Source organism: Tilletiaria anomala (genome assembly GCF_000711695.1).
Source record: "Tilletiaria anomala UBC 951 chromosome Unknown K437scaffold_41, whole genome shotgun sequence".
Classification (NCBI taxonomy): Eukaryota; Fungi; Basidiomycota; class Exobasidiomycetes; order Georgefischeriales; family Tilletiariaceae; genus Tilletiaria; species Tilletiaria anomala.
The window spans coordinates 107,779-130,224 of record NW_013546981.1 but is presented as its reverse complement, the minus strand read 5'-3'; the positions used below and the strand labels follow the sequence as shown (position 1 = coordinate 130,224).

Sequence of the window (22,446 nt, the reverse complement as noted above, 5' to 3'; positions counted from 1 at the left end):
GCGCTGGATAAGGGCAGCGGAGAGAACGAGGTGGACAACCTAAGAGGATGAGCAAGGAAGGGGGGTTGGAGGATTGATAAAAAAAGGAGGATGGTGGAGTCTGCGTGCGGGTGGATAGGAGCGAGATGGAGGGAGCGCGAGGCTGGCTGGCGGCTGCCTGCTGTGTGGGGGTGTTGCTTCCTCTCTCACCGTGCCGACCGTCCACTGTCTCACTGTAGCTATTGCTACTGCTGCTGCTCGCTGCAGCACTGCGCTGCTCTGCGCTCGCACCCTGCTCCACTCTAATCCTCTCTCGCGTCATTCACCTGATTCTCTCCCTAAAAAGCAAGGCTGGCGCGATAGCAAGCAGGTGCCTTCACAATTCGATTGCGTCTGGCTGCTCGCCAGTGCGACGTGATGAGTGTGCTCTATACAAGCTTGCACGACCGAGAAGAACCAGGCATTGGAGCAGTGTACAAGGGGCCGGGCTGCAAGTTTTTGGCAACCCGTGAGAAAGTGCCCTTCGACCACGAGCACAGACAAGACTTGTACCCCGACGCACACCGAGCACATTCACCAGATTCCCATGTGTCTGGTGCGTGAATTTGGTGAATTTCCATCACCCCAGTACCACCGTACGTACAAACACACTGGCGCGCTTTTGTTGTTAGGGTTGCACCGACGATGTGCACAGCAGAAACTGACGAGATTCCGGGACTTCAAAAAGAGTGTTCTGGTCTTGTCTGCGACCAGCGGGTGGCTGCTTACAACGCAAAGTTGATCTGGATCATGATCGTTTGTTGCCCCGTTAATCAGATGCGATGCGATGCGCTGCGCTGCGTTGCGTCGGCTAGGCTAGGTCTCGCGCCCTCTGCGTGTGACCATACGTGCTGGTTGGCCACTGCGCCAGTCCATCCAACCATGCTTCTCACGTTCCTTCTGGTTTCTGGTTTCTAGAGTCTGGACACCCCTCTCACACCAAATGTCTCACCAGCGGTACCAGTAATTGCTCCCACGCCTTGCTGGCCTTTTCTTTTCTCCTCTCTCGCTTTTCGCCCCCTCGGCCCTAGGGGAGAGGTTTGTAGGTTTTTTCATGTAATCCTGCCTTGCAATTCCTCATTCTCGGCATCATTTTCTTTGACCTCGTCACTGCGTGACGCATTTCATTCCGCGTCGTCCGCGGTCTCCTTGGCGAAGAAGGTGATGTCAGTGGCGGGTGCAGATTGCATAAAGCCTGAGAGCGTGCCGCCAGGCGGCAACCCGCAACGTAAGGCCAGCTGACCGAGTGTTGCGAAAGGTGGAAACGAGATGCCACCAGCATTGCTCCGCTTTCCTTCACGGTGCTTGCATGCGATGCTCTCTGGGCCTCGTCGCCTCATCAATGTGGTCTGTGCGTGTGTGGCGCGTGCTCGACACTGCGACTCCATTTCACTTTAAAAGGATCGGGATTTGGCAAGTTCTGTCCGATTGGGATGGCGCAACCACTATTTGGAAGCAGGGCAGCGAAACCGATGAGCAGGCATCGGGCATGTCCAACAAGGGCGATCGGGGCAGGTGGGGTTAGGTTGAGCTCGAACGAGAGCAGCTAGGCCATGTCGAGCATACTCGAGCTCCAGCGCTCAGTGCCCCCCAAGCTAACTCATGCCGCTGGACATCTGTACCAGCGCACGAAGCATATCAAAGAGCGCTGGCTGCTAGTTGATGACGACATGTTTTTCATTTGTAGCATTCATCGAACCCTGCGCATGGCCTTTGCACCATGCTCTCATTAGCCATGTCCAATGTTGCAAACTACATGCGCGGATGTACATGTCAGAGCGCTCCAGATACAAGAGCGACCGACGGGGTGCCACTTGCCAGGGGCGGTCTCGCGTGTGTGATCGTACAGCGTGTACGGCTTGAACAGACGGAGCGCAGACGAAAGCGGCAGAAGATTGCGGGACGGTCATCATCAATGTGCCTCTCTCTTCCTCGGCGCCGCTTTGAGGATGTCGTCGACGCGCAGAATCATCTCAGCTGCCTCGCTGGCGCTAATGACCACCTGCCTCTTGAGCTTGTAACTCTCCGTCACGCCGAGTTCGACCATCGACGCGACTGCGCCCTCATTGAGATCCAAACCTGCGTCTTTCTTTCCGGCCTGGTGTGCGGCACGCAGCTGCGCTACCAGCTCCGACGAGTCCAGCCCTGCGTTGTCTGCCAGAATGGTGGGCAGCTGAAAAGGGGAGGGAGAAGGTGGCAAAGACGGGAAGAGGCGTCAGCAACAAAGCTTCCTTCTTCGGAGGGAGCAAGCACCAACACACCTGACGCAAAGCGCGCGCAAAAGCCTCCGTGGCAATCGCCTTCTTTCCCGACGTCTTGCGAGCCTCCTCGTCCACCTGCTTGCTCATCGCCATCTCCGAGCAGCCTCCGCCGAGCGTGACGCGCGTCTCGCCGACCGTCTGCGACAGCACGGACAGCGCATCATGCAGCGAGCGTTCCGCTTCGTCCACCATCTGCGTCGTCGCGCCGCGCAGAACGACCGTGCAGGCCTCGCCGGCTGCAACGCCCGAGAAGCGGATGAGCTTCGAGCAGCAATTACACACGAGAAAAGCAAAGCAGCACGAGCGAGCGAATGAATAAATGATGCGTCAGACAAAGCGTGTCCGCCAGTTGCGCGCTTACATGGCTGCTGCACTCACCTTGTCCTCGCCGATCATAATCTCTTCGATCAGATCACACTGGCCCAGCTTGACCAAGTCCGGCCGGTCGAAGGTGCTCGCGATCTCTCCACCCGTGACGAGCGCAAGCCGCTCCACACCCTCAAAGTCGGCATGCTCGATGCTGACGATGCCCGCCTCCGCAAGCAGGCTCTCCGGGTAATTGTAGATAAGCTGACGGTTTACAAAGCAGTTGATGCCGTGCTTCTTGATCCGCTCTACCTTGGCCTTCATCTTCTCGCGCTCGGCTTTCTCCAGCTCGGCGAGCTTGCCCGTCCCGTCGACGCGCACGCGTGCGCCGAAGATCTTGATCTTGTCCGTGTCCATGCTCGTGTTTGCGATGAGGATCTTCGCATTCCGCAGCGTCTTGGGGCAGTTTGTCCCGATGCGCTTGTTCATGATAAACCCCTCTGACAGGAACGAATCTGTCAGCTTCCCGCCCACCTTCTTGATGATTTGAATGTGCTCAAGGTTGGTGGAGCCCTGCGCATGGTTGCGGTAAGTCAAAGTCAGCTCTATCGATTTTTCTAGAAGAGAAATCAGCACCTCGCACCTTTAACCGCATCACTGCTTCCACTGCAAGATTGGCAAAGTAGTCCTTGTCGGTAGAAAGCACCTTCGATGACAACGTCGTTTTGGCAATGTTGATCAAGTCCTTCCTAAACTTTTCCGCATCGTTTCCGTTGTCCACGGCCGACTCTTCTAGCGCTCGCAGCGCCGCCGCCGATGCAATCCTGTAGCCCTCGACAATTGTCTGCGGATGAATCCTGGTCTCAATGAGCTTCTCAGCCTCCCGGAGCAGCTCTGCGGCGAGGACACAGACGGAAGTCGTGCCATCGCCGACCTCGTCATCTTGTACTTTAGAAATATTGACCAGGATCTTGGCTGCCGCGTTGTCGAGGTGAATCGAGCGCAGAATCGTCGCGCCGTCGTTGGTGACGATAATGTCGTTGGAGCCGACGGACTGCAGCATCTTGTTCATTCCCTTTGGCCCAAGGGTCGACTTGACAAGATCTCCCAGTGCCAGCGCACCGACAAAGGAGGAGAGCCGAGCATTTTCAGCCCTCTCCTCAGTCGCCTAAGGATTCACGAATCACGACAATCCAGAGTCAGCCAACGTCCGGAATGCACATCTGACAACCACTACGCTGGTCTCACCTCTTGGGCAAAAATTGGAGCCGCCATTCTGCCAACAAGGTACAGCTCGCTTCAATGTGGTATACCGGTGGTCTCACTTGCTGCTCTCTGCTCCTTCAATGGCCGTCAAGTATCTCCCGCTGCGCATCAGTATGCACGTCTGCAACGTTCTTCCAGGTAAGTATCACGGCGAGCTGATGAGAAAGCACAGGCAACCAATCCACCTCCGGGGCGGAACGGCGAAAGGCACTACAGTGCCATCCGCTTCCTCTCCTCGTCGCCTCCCTGTTCTCTGTTTTCTCGCCTTTTCCCAGTTCCGCCAATTTTTGGATCCAGTCGTCCAGCAGTCGTAACTTCGCCAGCGGCATGGACCTCGGATTGTCTATTTGGAGCGCTGACGCGCATGAGTGCCGATTGAGCTGACGGCGGGCATTTCAACGACAGGAAAGAGGATTGCGAAACTCGCAGAGTGCAAGAGCCGCAAAATGGGCACGGAGAATGCCGAGGGCAGCGCCTCAGGTGAGCACTGCGATGCTACCGCTGGTGTGCGAAAGCTGACTGTGTGTGCGACTTTTATGCGGTGATTGACAGCCCTGCCGGGTCTTCGTCTGCGCACGCAAGAACCATATTGGTGCGTCAATCTGTATGAGTTAGCAGCACACATTCTTCGTGACTGACATTCAATGACCTTTTGCGGCTAGGCATGACTATACCACACACGCAAAACAACGGTGGATCGGACGCGAGTTGCTCGAGATCTTCACCACTGAATTCCGCGATCGCACCAAGGAATACTACCTGTGGGCCATTCACAAAGGCGTCTGCACAGTCAACGGCTCTAAAGCATCACCGCGGCAGATCGTGAAAGATGGCGACTTAATTGTCAACCGTGTGCATCGACATGAGCCTCCCGTCACCGCAGAGCCCATCCGGATACTGCACAGAGACGACGATGCCGGAAGACTTGTGGTGATCAAACCAGGCAGCATACCCGTCCACAGCGCCGGGAGGTATCACCGCTCAACGCTCATTGAGATGCTGAAAGCAGACCACGGTATATCACAAGTCCACACTGCCAATCGACTCGACCGTCTTACATCTGGAGTCATGGTACTTTCCACAAAGAAGGAAGCAGCTTCAAAGCTTGCTGCTGTCTATTTATCTGGCGACGTTCGCAAGAACTACGTCTGCAGAGTACGTGGGCGCTTTCCCGGAGACGGGAAGGAAGTGACGTGCGAACAACCAATATTGAGCGTCGACCGTCAGTCAGGCGTCAACATCGTACACCCGCTTGGGAAGCCGTGTAAGACCATCTTCCATCGTCTCTCCTATGACTCTGCAACGGATACCAGCGTTGTATGGTGTAGACCGCTAACTGGGCGAACACATCAGATTAGGGTACATGTCCAGTATCTCGGCCATCCGATATGCAACGACCCCGTCTACGGTCACGCAATCTGGGAAGGCAGGTCGCAGGAGGACATGGCGAAAGAGACAGTGAGTACTGAAAGCTGGAAGGGAGAGGGGGGAACCGGCTCGACCGGTTCCTCGAAGGTGGATGCGATCATCGCCGCCATCAAGGCGCAGCGGGACGGACAGGAGGACTGGGCGCGGTGGAAGGACGAAGTCATCTACGGCCACCTTCTCCAAGAGGCCGAGCTTGAACTTCCCGATTTACCCGGGGCAAATGCTCAGACCGCGCGCCCTGCAAAAGGCAAGGGCGAAGAAGTTCTCAAGAGCCTCGGGATCGAAATTGACACCCAAAGCAACCGCTGGCTCAAGCGCGTGGAGACAGAAGCATGCGGCATGTGCGACGAGTGCAAGATCCCGCTTCTTCCTGATCCCAGACCAGAAGAGCTATTCATTTATCTTCATGCGATGAAGTACGAAACAGAAGAGTGGTGCTATGAGGATGAGTTGCCGTGGTGGGCACGCGAAGACTGGCAAGAAGCAATCTCACAAGCCGAACGCAAACGAGGCGGTCAAATGTTTTCATCGGGATCCGCACCTCCAGCAGAACCTGTTGGCTTCTCGAAGGAGTTTCTGGATCCAGGTGTTGAACTCAGTGATCCAGCGCATCCGGCTGTGCCCCCACAGCAAGAACAGGATACTACAGTTCGTCTGCTGGACATGTGCAGCGCCCCATCCTCGTCAAGTGCTCCTGCACCAGCCTGCCCATTCCCTGTGCTCTTTGAGGTTTTCCATGGTCTCGAGGACTTTGCTGAGCAGGATCTGCAGCGTGTGCTGAAAGAGCGCGGTGCAATGGTGCGGCCACCACCGCTCGGAGCATGGCTTCAAGCCGGGCACGTACGAGCACAGGTGGAGGACGGAATCAGCGCGACTCTCGTTGATGCCTGGCAGGATGGACAAGTGCGCAGTGCAGAAGCAGCGCACCTCGTAATGGGCGAAGCACCCCTGGCTCAAGAGGTGGTGCAACGACTGCGCGACGATCGACGCTCTGGAGGTCGGAGCAGACGACGGGAGAAAATTGCATCAGTCAAAGCAAAATCTGCAGCACCGAAAAGCAATGCAGAGCACACTGCAGAAGTGGAGCAGGAGCATTCCTCATCTGATCACCCGGAGAAACTGCCGCAGTCTGAAAGGGACCTCATAGCACTCATCCGAAAGCTATGGGATGATTGCCTGCCAGCGCGAGATCAAGCGTTGGCGTTCTGGCGACAACGCAGGAAAACCCAATACAACGCGCCACTACAAAGTTTTCGATGCACTTTCAATCGCTGCGGATACCTTCTCCCGACGCTCATCTCCAAGACCATGGAATATGAGTTGAGCGATTGCGTGTGGAGCTGGCTTAATGGAAACACCAAGGCGGATGATCCACGCAATGAATGGACCGTGGATCTCAAGGCGCCACAATTGAACATCGTGTTCAAGATGGTGCCGAATTTTGGGGCCAATGAGCGTCCCAACAACCTCATCGAGCACGGTCCACCCCCGGCAGGGGCGCTGTTCGTTCTCCTGGAACTGGATCCACCCGTCGGCGAGTCACAGCTTCGACCAGCGGCTCTCACTGGCGCAGCTGCAGGTGGCGGAACTGCCCTGGCTTTCTACAGAGCGCACACTCTTGCGAACCTTGCTCGAGTCTTCCCGGAACCAGGCCAGTCTGAGGTCAAGTTACTCGAGCCCTGCGTCGGTGTCGGGCGTATCGCAACAGAGATGGTTGCAACCTTGCAGAATCTGCAACTGGACTTCAAGGTGTTTGCTTGTGACATCGACACGGCCTCAATTGCTAAAGCCGACGCAGCCATCACTCTGTGCAACCTGCATGACCGCATCAAGACGAGCACGCAGGACGCGACGGATGTTGACGCCATGGCCGCCTTCCTTGGCGGCCGTGAGACGATCGACACCGTCGTCACCGACCTGCCGTGGGGCCACAGGGTGCTCACGAAGAATCAGGTCCACAGGCTATACAGGAACCTCCTCCCGGCGCTGCTCGCCTTACTCAAGCCGGGCGGCCACGCGATCCTCATGACCGCCGAATACACACTGCTGCAGCGCATTGTGGCCGAGCAACAGGTCCAGAGCAAGAAGGATCATCTGAGCAAGTATCGGCTGGCGTTTGCGCCGCTTCACATTCCATTTGAAGCAGGAGAGGACAATGCGGAGGAGCGGAGCGGCGTGGCAGTATCGTCGGCTCGGAAGTGGGGCGTTCGGATGGCGGAGGAGTCTGGTGGTCTGCGCATGGCTCGTTGCGGACACATTGTAGGCATTTTTGACCTGCGCAAGGAGCGTGTCCTCTAGTCAAGCAGCAATTGAATATACCTCACAAGACCAGCTCTTCTCCTAATGCGTAGTGATCGAGATCGTGGTAAAGTTGGAGGCGCGCCTTGCGCTCTGCCACGGCCTGTTGTGCGCATTGGTAGACAATCAGCCAAAGTCGATGAGTATATGTGACAACAACTGGCAGACTCACGCGCGGAGATAATTGGATACTGTCGCTCCTGGGCTGCAGACCCGCTCGTGCTCTGGGGAGCGTCGTGCTTTGCTGAATGTCGAGCTTGTCGCCCATTCCCGCTCCACTCTCAGAAGAAGAATCGCGTAAGGCTCTCACAGTGTGTTTAGGAGATTTGGAGAGCTTGATGATCTGGCGCTTGACTGACTTGACCGGTGCGTGCTGAACCTTGCTTGCTCCCTTCCTGCCCCTCTTGTTTGAAGCTCCTGACGCCTTGCGGTCATTTATATGCTTTCCTGCCCGCTTTGGCAGGAGCTCGAGCAAGTCCTGTACGCGTGGCGGTGACGATGCAGGCGGTAGGCTCAAGCCGCCGCCAGAATTGGCGGCCGGGTTCTGCGGCGCGGTTTCATGTGCGACGGATGTCAAGGGTGACGAGCAGGATGAGAGGGCGGATATTCCGTGCTCATCCTTGCTCCCCTCCTGTACGGCAAGGCGGTTTGCGCGCGGCAATGCCGCACTCGACACAGGCGGCGCGCGCTCGTGTGTCAATGGATTTCGCGCATCGTATCGAGACGCCGTAAACCCCGTGAGCGACTGGCTGGGTGAGTGATGGGGTCTAGGGACGTACAGGCCTTTACGCCTTTGTATACGCGACGTCGCTCGGATCTCCTGCATGATTCCAAACGGATCATCGTCGCTGTGCTCCGCATCCATTCGCGCTGCTGCGTTATCATCATCATCGCGCTGCCCGGTGTTGAATGCGCACTCGTCGTCGGCGTCCTTGTTCGGCCCAGGAGCCCTGCTACGAAGATGATTTCGCTGCGCGCGAGCTCTATCGTTCTGGCGGTCATCCAGCTGCGTCGACGGCGGCGAGGGAGGGGTCAGATTTGGCCCCCCTGCTCCACCTGGCGACGCTGTAGCCGACGCCGACGCTGACTCTCGCGCATGTGCATTTAGCCAGCGTTGCAGTCGCTCGGGATCCTGAGGGGGAAATGACGTGATGGCGGCCGTCGAGGAGTCTTTATCGGCGCGATCTGGAAGCAGAGCGCGACGGTCGCGTTGTCCGCGCGCACCCTCGTTCATTCCAAGAAGATCGTCGAGAGTCTCTGCAGACCGCTTCTTTGATGCGCTCACACCGCCCAGCTGGATGTCAACCGCTTCAGCAATCTTAAGTGGAGCAAGCGGCCGGCGGATTTTGCTGCCGTTTTCTCGACGCAGCTCTTCACCCACTCCCTGCAGCGCCTCACCACCTGGTGCTGGACGTCCTGTGGCCCACCCCGCCTGTGGCGGCTTGCGTCGCTGGTCAAGCGCATTCACAGCTATTGGCGTCGAATGCACTGGCTCCTGCACCGCTAGCAGCCCGAGAGCATTGCTCTGGTCGAGCATCGTTGCATCCGCTCGCGAATTCGAACTTGATGAAGATGGGGCACTCGGCTTGCCTCGTCGCGTCTGCAAATGTATGAGAAGCGCACGCGAGCGCGCATTGGCCGGCTTTGTGTTTTCCTTGTCCGAAGTGCCCTGATCCTCCTCCTCTGCCTCCTCTGTAGGTTTTTGTGCTAATATCTGGACGCTTTCTCCGCTAGGTGCATCGCGGCTGGTCTCCGGCGGATCACCCTGCTCCTCGCGCTGCCATCTTATATGCGGCGGCGTGCTCGGCAGGTGTGCGAACGCAGACTGATCCGAGTCTCCTGACTGTCCATTTTCGTGCACAGTTGCCTTCGCCTGCTGTATGCGCCTTTGATCCTCCTGTCTCTGCCATCGAATCTGAGGCGGCGTGCTGGGAATATCGAAGTACTCTAGCTCGCCATCGTCAAGGGTAGCAGGAACGGCAGAGCTTGGCATTTCGACTTGCTGCGCTGTCGTACTCAATGGTATTTGCATTGAGGACCGCTTCTGTCTCTCAACCCCCGTACCACCACCAGCGCGCATCAACCTCGTCCTTCTGCTCGCATATTGGGTGGCTATCGATGTCGACTGCACGCTGGTCGTATCGACCGACATCTCGCCGAGCACATCAAGCTTGCGCCTCTTGCTTCTTCTTGTCGCCGTCTGCGAAGCGGATAATTGCTTTTTAAATTCTTCTTGCGCCCTTGCATCCATCTTGTCTAATGTTGCGGCTGGCACGGTTGCCGTGGTCACGTTGCGGTCCTTCACTTTGAGCTTGTCGCCTACACCTCCATCCTCGGCCTTTACTGCCGCCGTCGCCATCGCCGTGGTCTTTCTCAAGGGATTGCGAGTCAGTGTGAACTGATCTGCCAGAGACGAGTCGTTCTTGCCGCTGGCGCCAGGCGGGGCCCGGCGCGACGATGTCCTTGCCATTGCGCCACTGGTCGACTTCGTCCCTCGCCTCCCTCCTGATGCTGCCGCGGCGGCGTTCCGTGGCATTATTGCCTGCGTCCTATCTGTTGTATTCTACACAATGGGCTGGAACCCGTCACCGCAAAGAATTCGAACGGGTTCCCTGTACGCAATCGGTTGGAGCCCTGCGCAGCCACAAAGCCAGCCGAAGCGTTCCCCACCGGTGGCCCGAGTGCTAGAGTCGCGCGCGTCGATCCTATGATGTGCACAAAACGCTATGCAGCACACGTTTGCAGAATGGATGGGTCAATCTTGTTGCTCCAGTCTACCGCTGTACGGCATGAGGCTAGCTGATCAAACAGAGAGAGATGAAGTCGTGTCGCTGGCCAAGTTTCTCCTGAGAGAGATCAACAGGCGCGACACTTAGACGAAAGCAATGAAAAGGATCTGGTGGATCGCGATGAAAGACGAAGAGTGAGTGATACTGTTGCACGTGACCCTCGTGCTCTCTTTTTTTTCTTCGGCCGGCAACCGGGGCCTACTGTCCGTGGCAGGGGGCAATTTGGCTCTTTCCGATTGGACCGCATTGACATTGCACAGCACTGCACGGCACCAAAAAGCGAACCCCCTACTATATCGTGAACCGTACCTCCGAAGTTTGAGATAAGGAGGCGGGCAAACGATCTTCACCGCTCTGCTGCCGGCCCGACTGACGATGAGTCCTCGAGCGGTCACGAAGCCGAAACCTCATCGCCTCACCGCCACCAGACAGGCGACAATGTGTCATTCACTTGCTGTTTTACGGCTTTGATGCATGTAGGCGCGCAGTCGTCGACCGTCCCCTTCTTCTACGCTCGATCGGCTCTGTCATCCCAACAACTTTGCTGCTGCTTGGGTTAGATTATTTTCGGGCGATGGACGTGGACGAGCGGTCCTGCTCTCAGGCTGGCCGCTGCAATAGGTGCTGACTCGACCATCCCGACTATTGGCTCCAACTCCGATCCCCCCTCAACTTCACATGCATTGGCGGCCTCGACGCGGAAGGCCGTCAAGGCAGAGGCAACGGTATACATACCTAGCAAGAAGCTTTCGTACGCTCCAAGCTTGTGACAGCAAATAACTTTCGCCTGCGCGCGTCGGCTCGATATCGGTCAGGTCAGCGTGTTGCACTTTGTGGTGCGGATACTTCATTCGGAGGCCCACATGTTGGCAGCACCACCAGTCGCATAACTAGACACAGCTGTCGACAACTCTTGCGATTATACTGCCCACAGCCAAGCGCGTTGGCGCCACCATGACTTTGCCACTTCTGAGAGCCCTGACCGTTGCGCACCGCGAGCAACAGCAGCAGGGCTTTTATCGCACTCGCCCTGACCTCAGCTCGAGGTTCGGGGCGCACTATCGACCCATGCGCAACCCGACCGCCGCTGCCGTCGCTAGCGCCTACAATTCCTTCAGGCCGGAGGATGGGAGCATGTATCAGCAGGAGGAAGGCAACAGGGTGCTACCGATCGACGCGTTTGTAGAGCAGCAGTTCATAATCAATAATGTGAGCCATCGTTCAGTTCCATCAGCCGCTGCGCTGCGATGGCCAGGGATTCTGACAGCAGAGTGACATCTTCCGCAGGTTGCCGTCGCAGCCGTCACGCTGTATGCTTGGGAGTTCATCTCGACTCTGCCCGCCGAATTTAGCCTGTATAGCCGCATGGGCTGGAAGTCGGTGCAGCCATGGCTCTTCGCCCTCGTCCGCTACGGGACGCTTCCGGCGCTAATCCTGCCTGCCTACTCCACCTGGGGCGATTTTGACAATACAAGGGCCTGCCTCATTCACCAGCAAGAGGTCACAGCGGTTGTGCAGCTGATCGTCGCCGTCATCTTTGTACGGCGCACGGTCGCCATCTGGGACCGCGATCTGCGCGTGATGGTCTTCCTCATAGTCCTGACCGCGTTGCAATTCGCCATGTCCTTTGGCCTGCTGTGGTTCACTGAGGAGACACTGCTCAGCAACGGCGCCTGCATGCCGTTGCCGCGTCCCGGCTCGACGGACCTGCAGGCATACTTCTACCTGGTGGCCTTTGTCTTCGACACCATCACCATCGGGCTCAGCTTTTGGAAGCTGTGCTACTACAGCGACCTCCCCGCTCCGACGATGAACTCTCCCAGAAGAAGGTCTTCCGCCATGCTGCACGACGACGGCATTGCCAAGGAGTCGCCCAAGGTCATAGGCGAGGGCAGGAGCAATCTCGCAAGCGCGGCCAGACGTGCCTTATCCCTTACTATTCTGGGCCACATCCACCGGCGTTGGGAATCACTCAACGTGACGCCGTTGCTCTCGATCTTATCTCGCAACGGTCTCATGTACTTTGTCGTTGCCAGCGCCTTCAACATTGCCAACGTTGGCCTCGAGTTAAGTAAAAGCATTCATTCGAAAGGTGAGTCGTCCCACGGGTTTGCCATGCTTGCATTCTTTTTTAGCGCAGTTCGCTGAGTCGTAGCTTTTGTTCTCTGCTTCACCAGCTCTGATCAGCTTGTATGCACCAATTATGTGCATCCTATGCCAGCGCGTCATCTTGACTGAGGCACCGGCATTCTCCAGTCGACGAGGGAGCCGGCACGCTTCTGCTATTTCTTTCGGATGCAGCGGCAAGCACCTCAACAATGGTGTTATCGGCATCGGAGTCACCCGCCTGCCGTCGGGCGACAGCACGGGTTTCAAGAGGGACAGCACCGCATCCGTATTGCAGGCGCCTTTCCTTGCGTCGCTCAACGATGTCAATGGATCACCAGCATCATTCGCACCAAATTCATTGGCGAATGGGGGCCACCACCCAGCGGCCGGGTCACTGGCGAAGGTTACACGCTCCCCGTCCCTGTCACGTGGCATAGTGATGATGCATCAGCAGCAGCGCGATACCGAAGCGCCGATGACGCCCGAAATGGCTCGATTCGACAGCCGGCGAGGGAAAAGCACGACACTCGTGCAAGCGCTTTTAGGCGAGCGGCGGCACAGCTGGGAAGGTGATGATGCTAATAATACCGGTGCCGGCGTCGTACAGCATGTGTCAGTGAATGTTGAAGGGGCAGCAGCCGTTCCGAAGGCACAGGATGGGGAAGAGCATTGTCCAAGCGTATGCTCGCAAGCAGCTATCTCGTCGCCAGCACTCTTCTCGCGCCGAACCAATTCCGACTTCTCTTCCGCTGCTCTCTCTTCCTCTCAATGGAGCAACACCCTAGCAGCCGCAACGCCGTCGCCACGACAAGCGCCAGCTCCTGCGTATCTCCTCTCCGAGCCGCCGTGCAACCCGCTTGCAGGATCTGGTAGCCATGTCGGCGCCGACGGCCTGCCTGTGCTCGATGACGAGCAGAAGGCTGCAGCGATGCGCATGGCCGGCTTCTGAATGCGCGGCCTCCCGCTCTTCTACGGACTGTTACCATGCGCCATGCTGGGTGTTCCATTCACCTATGGCTTCTTGCGAGCTGGACTCCCGGACTACATAATATTTTCGCTGTGCTGATCTCAAAGCTTGCTCCCCTTCATATATCATTATCCATTTTTATCGCGATGACTCTTCGCGAGATGCATTCAAGCCAAAAAGATGAGCTGTGTGCTGCATGATATTGGATTGCATTTGCGAATTCTACTTTTTGCCGTTCGTGCGCGTCGATTGGACGGAAACGAGGGATGTGGCTGAATAACGTTACATGCCATTCTGCCCTTATGCCTGCAGCAAGCGCCTGCGCCCACGTTCATCGCTACGCCTCGCCTTGTCTGCCTCGTCCCTGAGCCTGGCGCCCTCGGCGATGCCTTCCTGGCCGGCACGAGCGATGACGCCGACGACGAGGTCGACAAAACGGAGACTGTCGTCGTTTCCTGGAATAGCGTATGTCACAAGCCGCGGATCGACGTTGGTGTCGATGATGCCGATCGTGGGGATGTTGCGGTCTGTCGCCTCACGCACAGCGTGCACGTTCTCCCGCGGGTTGAGCACGACGACCAAGTCTGGCTGGAAAGTCTGTGATGCCAGCTTGGTCGTGTCCGGCGCGCCGGAGAGATCGGCATCAGCATCTTCGAACGACTTGTAAATTGCGGGCGCGAGCAGCTTAGGTGCGTTCGTCAGCGTGCCGGGGATCCAGCGCTCCATCGTGACGTGGAACGCGTTGCGGCCTAATCGCTTGCAGGCGCGCAGGATGGATGCAGTCTGGTTTTTGCCCGTGCCAACGAAGAGGATAACACCGTCAGCGCTGAGGACCTTGCGCACGACCTGCGCGCAGCGCTTCAAAGCGGGAAGTGTGTGCTTCTCAATATCGATGATGGACATATTGTTGCGCGTACCGAGGAGCAAAGGCTGGAAGGCGCGCGTCGTTTGCGACTTGTGATGGCCGACATGCGCATTCGAGGCGAGCAGGTGCGAGATAGTAAGATCTCTCGCTGCCTTCGGGCTCATGCGCGCATGATGAGGCCGAAAAGTCGTTTCTCGGTTCTGTGTTGATCCTAGTGACTGGAATTGGTCCACTGCAGAAAGTAGAGGGAACATGAGGACGCAGGTCAGGAGAGCAGCCATAGATCGAGGGTACCTGTTCTCATAGGAGATACTCACCCATCGTCCGCCGGAGCCGGCGAAGCTCTCGCTCTGTGTCTACCTCTTCTTGCACATCCAATATGTCGGTTTCCAAAGCTGCCATTCTGGTGTCTTTGGATGCTGCGCTTGATGCTGTCAACGTTGCTCCTCCCGAATTGGGCACAGTCGATACTCCTTGCTCGGACGTTCGCTTCAATCCAGCCGCTGTGTCGGCTTCAGATTCGGGAAGATCTGTACCGGGCTCAGGCTGATCTTGCTGCAGCGTCGTTCCCGGAGCTGCATCCGCGTAGCCTTTGCCATCCTTCGCAACCCGGCTTGATGAAGAGGAAGTAATGTGCCGAACGGACGAGCCACCATATCGATAGAGCATCAAAGATAATCTCGCTGAATCTTGACGTTGGGGAGACGCCGTTGTTGCAGAGCCAGCGTGCTGTGCCCGAGAGGGCAATGCGTGAATCCTCCTGACGAAATGCGCTGCACCTCCTCGTCGGACGGAAGTGCATGCTGCTGACGCCGTGCCTTGTGCGGCAGCAGCAGCAGTAGGCAGCATCACCCTGGAAGTGGTTGCAATCGAGCTAGCCATGATATCCTAGGCAACCGTTCCCCGTGCTCATGCGCTATCCCAGGTCAGCCAACGACGTGTTCTTCACCTGTTAGCTCTCCCTCTCGACTGACCTTACGCTCGCAGAGTTGCATGCTCACTGTGAGCGGTGCCTTCTGTTCTTGCTTGCGTGCTGGTGGCTGTTGGACGCAGGGACAGGAAGGAAGCGGTTGAGGGGAGTCCCCCTGGCTGGAAACTGAACGCACACTGGCACATGGGTCATCAGCTGCGGGTAGGCGGTCACGCAAAGGTAAGAAAAAGTGCAAGCGACGAAAATTTTTGGCGGGCGGAGGGGCAGTGTTGGAGGTGGTGGTACAGCCACTGCGCCAGTGTCCCCCTACTCTCCAACTGGAAACACCCATCCACCAGAAGAAGTTCTTCTTGTTCATCCGACCTTGTCTTTCCCTTCCCTCCCTCACAATAAGGCGTGTCTTCCTCCATCATCTCTCCTCCCATCACCCTCACCCGACGCCTCTGTGCATCAAATTGAACAGCAATCATGTCGTCTGAAATTCCAGCTGCCGAGACTGCGGGCGATGAAGTCTTCCAGGGCGCCATCGGTATCGGTGAGTATCCGGCCAAGTCCTTGTCGGCATGGCTCGAAGTGCAAACGGAGGACAGGCAGTCGAGATACGCCTCTATTGAGCAATGCTGCGAGGAGACAGAGTGCAGAGAAGAAAATGGGCCTGACCGATACACGGAACAGGCTTAATAGGATGGCTTCGAAGCAGAGCGGTCTAGTTGGTTTTGTGGGTGCATCACCCTGACATTATTTCCGTTCAATTTTTTGCAGACCTGGGTACCACCTACTCATGCGTTGGCTGGTGGGTCAACGAGCGTGTGGAGATCATCGCCAACGACCAGGGAAACCGCACCACACCTTCTTACGTTGCCTTCACGGAGTCTGAGCGTCTTATCGGCGATGCCGCCAAGAACCAGGCCGCCATGAACCCGAGGCAGACTGTCTTTGACGCCAAGCGTCTCATTGGTCGCCGTTTCGATGACCCAGATGTCAAGAAGGACATGACCCACTGGCCTTTCACCGTCATCGACAAGGACGGCTCGCCTTTCATCGAGGTCGAGTACCTTGGCGAGAAGAAGCAGTTCAGCCCTCAAGAGATCTCCAGCATGGTCCTGACCAAGATGAAGGAGATTGCAGAGGCTAAGATTGGCAAGGAGGTTAAGAAGGCAGTCGTCACTGTTCCGGCATACTTCAACGACTCCCAGAGGCTTGCTACCAAGGACGCCGGTGAGTTGTCTCTTGCTCGTATTCGGAATGTGCCCAAAGTTGGAATGAGGGCACACTTCCAGTGTTGGTCAACGGCGAGAAAGAACAGCGCGATATGCTGTATGGATTCAGGAAGTCGGAAGATGGAAAACGCGAGGATTATACTCATATATTCCATGCTAATACCGGAGCTCTTCGGAGCGTTGGGGATTGCATATATATTCTAAGAACGGCTATATGAGCGTATCTACAGCCAAGATAATCGTCGCCCAGATTTACCTTCATCAATTCAACAACGCCTTTTCTGACTGACACTCCAACGTGCTATTCGGATCACAGGTGCCATTGCCGGTCTTGACGTCCTCCGTATCATCAACGAGCCCACTGCGGCCGCCATTGCTTACGGTCTCGACTCGAAGTCTTCCACCGAGAAGAACGTTCTGATCTTTGACCTGGGCGGAGGCACTTTCGATGTCTCGCTTCTCAACATCACCGGCGGTGTCTTCGCCGTCAAGGCGACCGCTGGTGACACGCACTTGGGTGGTGAGGACTTCGACAACTCGTTGCTTGATCACTTCAAGAAGGAGTTCGAGCGCAAGCACAAGCTGGACATCTCAGGCGACCCCCGTGCCACCCGTCGTCTCCGCAGCGCCTGCGAGCGTGCGAAGAGGACCCTTTCTAGCGTCACTCAGACCACCGTCGAGGTTGACTCGCTGTTCCAGGGTGTGGACGCTTCGTTCCAAATCACCCGTGCCCGTTTCGAGGAGATCAACGCAGCCGCTTTCAAGAGCACTATCGACCCGGTCGCCAAGGTCCTCAAGGACGCCAAGATGTCTTCCGAGAAGGTCGACGACATTGTCCTCGTCGGTGGCTCCACCCGTATCCCCAAGATCCAGTCGCTCGTCTCAGAGTTCTTCGGTGGCCGCCAGTTGAACAAGTCGATCAACCCTGATGAGGCTGTCGCATACGGTGCTGCCGTTCAGGCTGCTGTCCTGACCAACCAGACCTCTGACAAGACTCAGGACCTGCTCTTGCTCGACGTTGCCCCGCTCTCGCTCGGTGTTGCCATGCAAGGCGATGTCTTTGGTGTCGTTGTCCCCAGGAACACCCCCATCCCCACCAACAAGACTCGTGTCTTCACCACCGTTGAGGACAACCAGACCCAGGTCACCTTCCCCGTCTACGAGGGAGAGCGCACGCAGTGCAAGGACAACCGCTTGCTCGGCGAGTTCGAGCTCACTGGTATCCCGCCCGCGCCACGAGGCACGGTTGAGCTGCTCACCACTTTTGAGGTCGACGCCAACGGTTTGCTCAAGGTCACCGCGCAAGAGAAGACGTCCGGTCGCAAGGCGAACATCACCATCACCAACTCGGTCGGCAGGCTGTCCAGCACGGAGATCGAGCAGATGATCAAGGACTCAGAGAACTTCAAGGCTTCCGACAAGGAATTCCAGGCGCGCCACGACGCCAAGAACGACCTCGAAGCGTACGTCCACCAGGTCGAGGGCACCGTCAGCAGCCCGAACGCCAACTTCAAGCGCGCGCAGAAGATCCAGGTCGAGCAGGAGCTCGCGAAAGCCCTCGAGGTTCTCGAGCTCGACGACGCCAAGGCGGACGACTTCCGTCGCGCCTCGCTGCGCCTCAAGCGGTCCGTGCAGAAGGCTATGGCCGGCAGCAGGTAAATTTTTCAATCCATTCTGGAACTCTTCACCTGCCGCTTGCACCTCCCTGGGCGCTGCCCCAGCCTCTCTCGCCTGTCATTTGTACTCGTACCTCACGCAAAATTACACAGTGCATGTGCCCACCTTATTTTAGGTCTGTTTGCCGCATGATTTCTCTTTTAAAATGTCTCTTCCATTGCAGAGGGTTTCGTGCTGATCTGCTCATGAGAGTGTACCATAGGCTACGGCCCCCCTGCGTACAGCACGACGAAAGTTTTAAGATCTTCACTCCCGCCAAGCGGGCACATCTGTAACACTTTGTCACCGCGGTTGCCAGATGCAAACGCCATACAGTTGACTCGGCCCGATCCCGCTGGACCTTTTTAGCACACAACGCACGCTACCTTTCTTACGGTCGACTACAAGGGTCAATGAATAGTTGTGGAGTCACAAGCACCCGCTGGCTCCGATTAACGTGGTGGCGTCCTTGCGAGTTAGCGTGAAGGATGCACGGCATGTGCATGTCAAATGCTTCTTGATCACTTGGAAACGACAAGCACTTTTTTCTTGCACAGGCAGTCAACTTTCATACACTTCGATGGTGACAAGAAGGACTGCTATGCCCCTGTTGAGCTCAAGCGCACCTGCTGCATACGACAAACTATCGCAGTTGACGTTGAAGGCTTGAAGCCATGCGGTTTCTTCCGTCACGGGAAGGTTCGAACCCGCCTGTTATCATGAAGCATTCCAATTAGTTGGTCAATGTCTGGAGAGTGGATACGACCTTCAAGCGAAGCATTCAGACGGCCAACATCACAGGCAACCTACGCTGTGCCCTCTCTGCGCGACGGTCCTCAGCACACAGAGCAAGCTGACAGGCACGCTACCGAACTATTAAAAATGTCTTCACAGGCTCGCGTTTCGACCAGACCAGACCACATAGCTGCGGCAGGCGTTGCTAGTCAGTTTCGGTGAGAGCTTTACAACTATGGTACTTTGGTGGAGAGGGGCGTCGTTTTGGAAGTGTCGTGCATTGGAAAGTGGCAGCGAACACTATAAGATCTCCGAGTTGGATGGACCTTTTTGCTGTCTTTGTGTTGCTGACGCACTGACATGCGGATGGGACACGTGCCGAGATGAGACGGATTATAGCGAAGGGGGAGTGCAGCGATGTGGGAGCGGGCGTTTTGTTGAGTAAGAGGCTCTTTTCGCTGATTTCCGTTCCGTCGAGCTGGGACGCTAGGCATGGAGCGCCAACTGCCCCAGTGTGACAGGCCATGGCACCCCAGACACTTGCTCCCTGCTGCTTCTTCAGTATGTGGCACCGTGTCCCCTACGCGCTCTCCACCTAAGTGTACCAAATAAATGAATAGTCTTCTCGCTCCTGTTGTCTCTGGTGTCAGCGCGCAAGGGCGGAATGAGACCGCACTCGAAATCCAGCCGAAAAGACGTCACTAGACCGGGAAGGCGGCCTTTTGGATGGGGGAGTCGAGGGTTGAATCATGAATTCGGCAAGTTTGGTGGGCACAACGCACAGTTGCCTGTGGCCAGCGCGCGGAAAAAATGGGAGAATCGAGTTCAACACAACCCGGCCTTCTTCCTGGCTCGTGGCCCGTGGCAGGCTTGTGGGCGATCGGGCCAGCACAAACCGCAACGCCATTCTCCCGTTCTCGTCATTGCCCAGCCGCCAGCAATTCACTCATCCCCATCCCATTCCCTTCTTTCTTCTCATCTCGCAACATCTTCCTCCTCGATCCCGAGCATTCTCTTCTGGTCCGTACACTGTGCTGTGCTTGCTCATTCGCATTGTACGTCAACGTCGCAGCAGCATACACTCTCCCGCGATCCAATACCCACCCCAATCTATGTGAGCCTCGTTCCTTCGCTCACATGTGGGATTCGCATCAGGTAACACGTTCTCACGCCCCTTGGCCTTCCCTTCGCTCGTCTTCTTCTCTTGGGAACAGTAGAAATTCAAGATGGGTTTCCAACTTAAGGATTATGACTTCAAGAAGTTCCCGGTCCCGCTTGACAAGTACAAGCCGGTCCCGCTGTCGCTCCAGGACAAGAGTCTGAGCGCCGAGCAGAAGGAGAGCTTGCAGAACAACATCAACTTGCTCCGTGATGCCATCGTCTTCTTCACTGCTAGCGGTGCCGCCAGGGGTGGTGAGTAGAGCTTAGCGAGTAGGGCATGGCGCGCGAAGACGAGCATTCATGCTGATCAGCAAATTATTTTAGTGTCTGGCCACACTGGGGGTCCGTACGACACTGTCCCAGAGGTAGCTATCCTGCTTTCCCTCTTCGCAGGTGCCGATGGCGACAAGTTCGTTCAAGTCCTGTACGACGAGTCAGGCCACCGTGCGTACAAGCATGCTTTCTTTCGAATGGTCCGGCGATTCTCATCGATTCTCATCTTCTTTGCTTGCAGGCGTTGCCACCCAGTACCTGCTCTCTGTCCTCGAGGGCAGCCTACCAGCACACGACCTTCTCTACTACCGTGCGGCCAACTCTAAGCTTCCCGGTCACCCGGAGCTCGGCCTGACTGCCGGTGTCAAGTTCAGCTCGGGCCGTCTCGGTCACGTGTGGCCCATGGTCAACGGTGTTGCGTTTGGCAACAAGGACAAGATTACTCTCATGTTGGGCTCCGACGGATCTCAGCAGGAGGGTGACGACGCCGAGGCTGCCCGTCTGGCCGTCGCTCAGAACCTTAACGTCAAGCTGTTCATTGATGACAACGACGTGACTATTGCCGGCCACCCGTCCGAGTACTTTAAGGGCTTCGATGTCGGTCGCACCCTCGAGGGCCATGGGCTCAAGGTCATTCACGCCGATGGCGAGAACCTCGACAGCCTGTACCCTGCCATGATCTCGGCGCTCAACGAGACTGGCCCCGTCGCCGTCATTATCAAGCGCAAGATGTGCCCGGGCATCGAGGGCCTTGAGGGTTCCAACCACGGCCACGACGTCATCCCCGTCGACAAGGCTATCAAGTACCTCACCTCCAAGGGCCACAACGATGCCGTCGCTGTCCTGCAGTCCATCAAGCCCACCAAGGACACGTACGAGTTCATCGGTTGCACTAAGGACCGCGGCGCGAACCGTGTGGTCTTTGGCGAGGCTGTCGCCGCCGTCCTCGACAAGAGCTCCAAGGAGGAGAACGCCAAGAAGGTGCTGTGCATCGACTCGGACCTCGAGGGCTCAACCGGCCTGAAGGTGATTCACCAGAAGCACCCCGAAGTCTTTGTCGGCAGTGGCATCTGCGAGCGCGGCAACTTTGCCGCCGCCGCCGGTTTTGGCTCGTTCCTCAAGAAGGGCGAGTACCGGACTGGTATTTTCTCCACCTTCAGCGCCTTCCTCGAGATGTGCGTTTCGGAGATCACCATGGCCCGTCTGAAGTGAGTAGCCATCGCCGTCACCAAGTCCGGTCTCGTTCCGATGTGATGTGATGTGATGTGCAAGCGCTGACGTGGATCGCGACCCACTTTGACTCAATTCACCAGCTTTGCCAACGTTCTATGCCACTTCTCGCACTCCGGTGTTGACGAGATGGCCGACAACACCTGCCATTTCGGTGTCAACACCTTCTTCGCGGACAATGGTCTGGAGGACAGTTTCACCACCCGCCTCTACTTCCCGGCTGACCCGACACAGATGACCGCATGCATCAACAAGGTCCTCTACGACGAAGGTCTCCGATTCGTCTTTTCGACCCGTTCCAAGGTCCCCTGGGTGCTTAAGGAGGGTACCCAGGAGCCCTTCTACGGCGAGGGATACACCTTCACCCCGGGCAAGGACGACATCATCCGCAAGGGCACCAAGGGCTATGTCGTCAGCTTTGGCGACATGCTCTACCGCTCTGCGTCGGCGATCGACACGCTGCGGAAGCAGGGCCTCGATGTGGGCCTTGTCAACAAGTCGACGCTCAACATTGTCGACGAGGATGTGCTTAAAGAGATCGGCCAGACTGGCTTTGTCATCGTCGTCGAGTCGCTCAACGAGAAGACCGGCCTCGGATCTAAGTTCGGCACGTGGCTCCTGCAGCGCGGCTTCACGCCCAAGTTCGCCACGATGGGCGTCTCCAAGGAGGGCTGCGGTGGTCTCTTCGAGCAAATCCCATACCAGGGTCTCTCGCCTGACCACATTGCTGCTAAGATCAAGGAGCTTGCTGCTTGAGGGAAACCGATGTGCGCAAGACGAACGCTGCTCCGCCCCCGCGATCAAATACATTCGCACATCCTTGTATTGTACTCATAGATTCTTCGACTTCGTCATCGAGTTTTTCTTCCACTTAGGCTGTGTCCTCGCTGCGTCTTGCTTTTCCTTTTCCATTTCTATCATCCGCCTGATGCT

The 22,446-nt window shown here is 56.8% G+C and overlaps 7 protein-coding genes across 7 annotated transcripts; 4 read left to right on the top strand and 3 right to left on the bottom strand.

Annotated features, from left to right (window-relative positions):
- Positions 1-1,686: 1,686 nt before the first annotated feature.
- On the bottom strand, positions 1,687-3,965 carry K437DRAFT_256550 (uncharacterized protein). The gene is made up of 5 exons (XM_013387807.1): positions 3,834-3,965; positions 3,229-3,753; positions 2,658-3,158; positions 2,280-2,540; positions 1,687-2,191 (listed from the first exon to the last, which is right to left on the bottom strand). The coding sequence occupies exons 1-5, from the start codon at positions 3,858-3,860 to the stop codon at positions 1,931-1,933; spliced, it is 1,575 nt and encodes a 524-aa protein (XP_013243261.1). The 5' UTR covers positions 3,861-3,965; the 3' UTR covers positions 1,687-1,930.
- Positions 3,966-4,176: 211 nt separating this feature from the next.
- Positions 4,177-7,598, top strand: K437DRAFT_247084 (pseudouridine synthase). The gene is made up of 3 exons (XM_013387806.1): positions 4,177-4,331; positions 4,404-4,443; positions 4,514-7,598. Exons 1-3 carry the CDS (start codon positions 4,298-4,300, stop codon positions 7,575-7,577), a joined length of 3,138 nt encoding a protein of 1,045 aa, XP_013243260.1. The 5' UTR covers positions 4,177-4,297; the 3' UTR covers positions 7,578-7,598.
- Positions 7,454-10,242, bottom strand: K437DRAFT_121305 (uncharacterized protein). The gene is made up of 2 exons (XM_013387805.1): positions 7,750-10,242; positions 7,454-7,680 (listed from the first exon to the last, which is right to left on the bottom strand). The coding sequence occupies exons 1-2, from the start codon at positions 10,111-10,113 to the stop codon at positions 7,600-7,602; spliced, it is 2,445 nt and encodes an 814-aa protein (XP_013243259.1). The 5' UTR covers positions 10,114-10,242; the 3' UTR covers positions 7,454-7,599.
- An 825-nt stretch (positions 10,243-11,067) lies between these two features.
- K437DRAFT_121242 (uncharacterized protein) lies at positions 11,068-13,583 on the top strand. Its single transcript, XM_013387804.1, has 3 exons — positions 11,068-11,575; positions 11,654-12,458; positions 12,544-13,583. Exons 1-3 carry the CDS (start codon positions 11,321-11,323, stop codon positions 13,422-13,424), a joined length of 1,941 nt encoding a protein of 646 aa, XP_013243258.1. The 5' UTR covers positions 11,068-11,320; the 3' UTR covers positions 13,425-13,583.
- A 159-nt stretch (positions 13,584-13,742) lies between these two features.
- On the bottom strand, positions 13,743-14,709 carry K437DRAFT_224191 (ribosomal protein S2; the record flags this gene model as incomplete). Its single annotated transcript, XM_013387803.1, has 2 exons — positions 13,743-14,539; positions 14,625-14,709. The coding sequence occupies 2 exons, from the start codon at positions 14,707-14,709 to the stop codon at positions 13,743-13,745; spliced, it is 882 nt and encodes a 293-aa protein (XP_013243257.1).
- A 920-nt stretch (positions 14,710-15,629) lies between these two features.
- Positions 15,630-18,244, top strand: K437DRAFT_256545 (putative SSB2-heat shock protein of HSP70 family, cytosolic). The gene is made up of 3 exons (XM_013387802.1): positions 15,630-15,773; positions 16,001-16,456; positions 16,775-18,244. The coding sequence occupies exons 1-3, from the start codon at positions 15,707-15,709 to the stop codon at positions 18,115-18,117; spliced, it is 1,866 nt and encodes a 621-aa protein (XP_013243256.1). The 5' UTR covers positions 15,630-15,706; the 3' UTR covers positions 18,118-18,244.
- Positions 18,245-19,847: 1,603 nt separating this feature from the next.
- On the top strand, positions 19,848-22,383 carry K437DRAFT_256543 (thiamine diphosphate-binding protein). The gene is made up of 5 exons (XM_013387801.1): positions 19,848-19,963; positions 20,064-20,262; positions 20,335-20,454; positions 20,525-21,491; positions 21,597-22,383. Exons 2-5 carry the CDS (start codon positions 20,076-20,078, stop codon positions 22,267-22,269), a joined length of 1,947 nt encoding a protein of 648 aa, XP_013243255.1. The 5' UTR covers positions 19,848-19,963; positions 20,064-20,075; the 3' UTR covers positions 22,270-22,383.
- The last annotated feature ends 63 nt before the right edge of the window (positions 22,384-22,446 follow it).